General features: G+C 35.4%; 1 protein-coding gene across 1 annotated transcript; it reads left to right on the top strand.

The window, feature by feature from the left end:
* Positions 1–2,216: 2,216 nt before the first annotated feature.
* LOC132099264 (complement C1q-like protein 2) lies at positions 2,217–3,578 on the top strand. The gene is made up of 3 exons (XM_059505701.1): positions 2,217–2,286; positions 3,076–3,213; positions 3,292–3,578. The coding sequence occupies exons 1-3, from the start codon at positions 2,217–2,219 to the stop codon at positions 3,576–3,578; spliced, it is 495 nt and encodes a 164-aa protein (XP_059361684.1).
* Positions 3,579–5,526: the final 1,948 nt, after the last annotated feature.

Here is a 5,526-nt window from a genome sequence, read left to right as displayed (position 1 = left end):
ACATGGGCTCAAACGCAAATTTGAAGCTCAATAGCATTTGAGGAGAAAGACTTGCAGTCATAAAACAATTGTAATGTGTTCATTTAGGTGTCAGCTACAATGCACACCTTACACATTAATATATATGAAAATAAATTATAAATCATTTTGGTAAAACGAGGCCCGTTTATCACTTTCAGGCACATTCCTGTGAATTTTTATTTTTTTTTCAGGTTCCCTTACGAAAATTACCCATTGTTTTAACAATAACACTACAAATCATTGTTCTTGTAGCCTTGGTAACTGCAAATATATACACATATATAAAATTAAGATTCTTTTTAAAAATCACATACACTTTAAAAATAAGCAGTATCGATATCGGAATAATTAAAATTAACAAAAAGTATCGGTATTGTATCGCATGGAAAAAAATGTGGTATCACCCATCCCTACTGCTGAATTTGGTGTTCCATTGAAAATGCCTTTATATGTTCGCCGTGCACGCCTATTAACTCGAGGTTATTAGCTGTAGGTTGATTAAACTAACTTGGCACAGGTGTTTTGGAACCGAGTTTTGTTTGTTGTGTTTTGAAAATGGTAAAAAAAATTCTTGTGATCTTTGTGAAGAACATTAATATATTGTAGCAGGGCGGGAAGAGATTAATATAGGACCCTAGGAATACTAAAACCCTAAGGTTATCAATGCGGACTACGCCACCCTTTTAAAGTGAGGGGAACTAACAAATTAACAGATTTTTTAGACACACAGGTTCGTTACCAGGTAGGGCAGAGACTAGAAGGTATTAATGCACACATTTATTAGGTTTACAATTTTCAGAACACAAGACTAAAAATACAGCTCAATAGAGCTAAACAACTAAGACTCAATACAATACACACAAAACAAAATTACTAAAACTTACACGTGGCCAGGTAGGCTAGCTGTAAAGTGATTTATTCTTAACACCACACACACACACGAGGCAAGTGATCACAAGGGCCAATCCAATCTCAGTGCTCCAAACACCACTAAGGCTCTAGTACAGCCAGCCTCCTGACACCGGGCCTAACACACAGAACACCAATTATATAAAACATACACAATGCTTAAAAGCAACGAACAATTATCACATATAGCAAGCAAACAAAGCAACAAAACAGCAACGCAGTCTTAATGTCGCTCCAAAGGAAAGGCTCGTCCCAACCACCATAAGATGGAGCACTCCCAACAGACATTGTTCATCCTGCTAAAAACAAACTATTAAAAACTTACTTAAAATCAAGTCACTTATTTGGAAAATAAATGAATCATACATACCGACAATTGGTCAGAAAGACAAGTTAAATGGTTGATCACAGAATGAATCTTAGCAGTTTACTCAATGACTTGACAATCATATTCAGGTGAATAAACCAGGTGGAGGGTAATGACAGCCAACACACCATCGTGAAGTTGCGAACAAGATCCAATTCCAACTACAATAAGTAAATAACATCATTTGATATGCACAAGTTCACGTCACATTTACCAAACAACTAAAAACATACCTTTTAGGCGGAAGCCCACACGCCCCAAAGGGCGGAGCTAGCAGTGAGGCATACCAGGTGGCCTACTCCCAGCCCTTATATTACACATACCTGGTTCTGATTGGCTGTCATTTTAAATGCAGGGGAGGGAACTTAAACAATCTGCCACATATGATATATTAATATATATATATTATATGATATATTAATGATATATTAAAGATTTGGTTGGCTGTATGAACTGCTGTGATAAAATTAGGGATTTTTGTACACAGTGTTTTGAAAACAAATTATGCTTTTGGTTTATGATTTGTATGAAATTAAGGAGAATTTACTATCTATTTAGGACAATTACAAAGTGTACTGATCACTGTGTTAACTGTTTTAAGAGCTGTTACCTGAGTTTGAAGAAATGTACCAAATTGATTGAGAAAAACTAATATCTTTTATTTCAGTTGATTTAAAGGTTGTGGCTGGCATTCAGCTGTAGTTCCGGTGTTTCTCTTTTCTCAGGTGATTGTGCTTGTTAACAGCAGGTGTTCATCACTAATGCTCAATCAGCACTTCATTAATCACTTAATTATCTCATTAACTTTAACCCTGCTTCAGTGTTACTCTAACACTCTGTAGATGGGGACAATATATATGTACAAAAATGTTGTAGCACTTTCACCAAACATATAAGTCTCTTTGAAGTACTAGAGAATATGACAACCCTGTACCAAAGGATGGAATCTATGGAGAATGAAATGAAACAACTAAAAACAAAGAACAAAGGTAACATAACAGGATCCTGTATGTGACCGTGTCAGTTTAAAATGATCCGTAATAATTTGTATAGTTCTAAATATATTTATAACCCCATATTGCTCTGCTGAATGGTTCTAAAATAAAGTTCAACTGCATATCACTACTTGACATCGGTTAAGAATGTGAATCCATATTTCTTCAGCTTACATTAACTGTCCACATATGCACTAAATGTTTCTTATTTTAGAACAAACAGAAGAACTCCAGATTTTGAATGAAACCATAGTTGAGACCTTAAGCAAAATGGATAAACTGATGAAGCAGAAACAAGGTAACAAATTAGTTTTTAAACCCACTTTAAAAATTAAGGCTTTTACAACTTTAATAAACAAATCCTGACCCATTTAACTTGACAAATATTTACAATGTTGAATTTAACGATGTATAGCGCCACAATATTGCAGTTTGTACAGTGCAAGTTACACTCAGTCTAGTAACTTCTATTCAGCATGAATGCTTTAAACTTCTCAAATGTGAGGGTAAAGGCCTTCTTATTCTATTCTAATGCTGTTTTTTTTTTAACTAATCATCCAAAATCCTGAAAACCATACATTTAAGTATTACATTTCAATACTAGAATGCACTTCTGCAAAATGAAGATGTAGATAAATTTTTTTCAAAAGAAATAAAAGCAGCTTAAAGAGACTTTTTTTTTTTTTTCTAACCCAAAACCTTTTAACTAAGTTTATCTTCCTAATGTTAATGTGAGATCATTTGTATTTTATCCATTTAATTCCTTTTATGTTTGTGTTTTAGCTCCTAAAGTGGCTTTCTCCGCCTCTCTGTTGAGCTCTTTCGGACCTCAATGCGTTGGACCCTTTCATAAAGGTCTACACACCCTGATTTATGAAAATGTCTTCCTTAATACTGGAGATGCCTATGATCCAAACACCGGTGAATCCATTCATAAAGTTTGAATGTATCTGTGGGTTTTTCTATAATGCTCTTGAATTTAACCACTGTCCATTACAGGAATCTTTACAGCACCTGTGAGGGGAGTGTATGCTTTCAGGGTCTTCTCCAAGGCCTTTGGAAGTCCAGAGAGAGATGTTACTGCAGGCCTGTTCAAAAATGACCAACACATCATTTCTACACATGGAGTCCAAGCAAGTGGTTTTATGAGCTCTTCAAATGGAGTCTCGCTGCTGCTAGAAGAAGGGGATAAAATGAAGGTGAATCTCTATCCTGGACAATGGATTTTTGATGATGGAGAACATCATCACAGCACATTCAGTGGACATCTGCTTTTCCCCATGTGAGCTTGCAAACCAAATAAAAAATTATAATAATTGTATTTGATGTACTGTATAGCAAGTGGCTGTCAGATTCCCATAATAAAATTAATGCAAATATTCTTAATATCATGGCTTTGTCAGTATTATCATTAGTTCATAATGCATGTAAAATTAAAATGCACAGAATGCAACATTACAGCTGATGGTAAAGATTACACATGAGTAGTGACTGTCCTTTTAACCGATAATCAGGAAGTTTTTGTTTGCATAATCACAAACATTACCAATGATGTTTGGCCTACTATTAGGCCTAGTCATAATAAATTAATATCAGAGGTCTGGTGCAATTCCCAATTATAGCAATAGCCTAGTTATGATAATAGGCCTACTGATGATAATAAAAACCACAATAAAGCATGTAACCTCATATAATTGACTGCAATGAACCAGCTTTGGGGGGGGGGGCAGCTTCCAAAAGGTTGAGAACCCCTGCATTAGCAGAATGCTAGCGTGTTATGGGCAACAATAACTTAACCTGTAAGAAATCGAAAGGACATAAGTACTCGTTCATTCAACTTTCGACCTATAACCCATGTTGAACTTGCAAAACCTACAATCAGATCTGAGATTTCTCAAAGGCAATTGGGTGAAAGGGACAAATTTAGCCATCTAGCCCCATAGACTCCCATTCATTTTGCACTCATGGCGATTGCCCCTAGTGGAACTCTGGTGGTACTGCAACCAAAATTAGGTGCTCTGGTGATGTGACGTCATAAGGCTGCACGCACTCCCACGTCTGTGTTTGGGCTGAAGAAAGGTGTGTGTTTTTTTTTTGTTTTTTTTAATAGTTTAAAGTGCGAAGCAGAAAACAAGGACTGAATCTCAAAATCCAGTCATGAAAATGAAACTTAAATTTTAATATGGACAGTCATGGAATTTGTCAAAGTTAGCATAAATGAATCAAATCAAATCTCCATATGGACCAGTATCTGTAAATGTTAAGCCGCAAAAGTTGTTTGAAATATGAATCCGTGTTCTGCGCGTCTCTGTGTGAATTAATGAATGGCAGAGACGTGCGGGTTTGTTTACTACATAGACTGAAGCGCATGACTCTTGCATTCATTTCAGCATCTGAGCTTCAGAGTTCTCTCTCCATCAAGCGATCTGAACTTTTCAGTTCATCTCAATGGACGCACAGCGCACCTGTATTTGATGCTCTGTAAACTCTGTGTGAAGGCACACGACTCATCGTCGCTTTACTGATAGCGCTGTTTCTCACACATGCAAAGAGAGAGAGAGCGAGAGTCTTACCACGCTGAATCGACACGCTATATGTAAACTTTTCTTGGTTGTCTTCTCCTGTCAAAATAATGTAGTTCATTTAGAATTATTCATATTCATTTTTGATCAAGCAGAAGACATACCGGTTTCTCCGGTAGTGGTCGGAGCTAATGCGCAAATGGCAATTTCATTGGCTGGCGCTGATCTCTTACCGTCCCTGCTTTGATTTCAGCAAATCAGTTTGACCGAACGCAGACAACGTGATTAATATTCATGAACCCATCAGCTCATCAATTCATAGTGCATTGTATATACATTAGTATGATAGTAGAATTAGTAGTAGTATTATCTTTTAATAATAATTAATATGATCTATTACTATTTTTTTACAGAAAACCCTCAATGACCAAAAATATCTTAAGCATCACCACCAGTCTTAAGTTCAGTTAAAATGACAAATATGCATTCATTAGGCCTAAAAGTAAATTTTTACATAAAGGCATTGTGCTAGAAATATTACATTATTTAGTAAAATGTATGTGATACTGCTACTACTGTTGAAAAAAATTATAAAACTTTATTTTTTAAAGAAATAAATAACAATATTTCTTCCATGTTTTAATTTTAATAGCAAATCCCCTTTATTTACCAAAAATAAAATGTGTTTAAATTTCATAAATTAAAAGACAAA

Source organism: Carassius carassius, chromosome 22 (genome assembly GCF_963082965.1).
Source record: "Carassius carassius chromosome 22, fCarCar2.1, whole genome shotgun sequence".
Lineage (NCBI taxonomy): Eukaryota > Metazoa > Chordata > Actinopteri > Cypriniformes > Cyprinidae > Carassius > Carassius carassius.
This window is presented reverse-complemented; position numbering and strand designations above follow the sequence as displayed.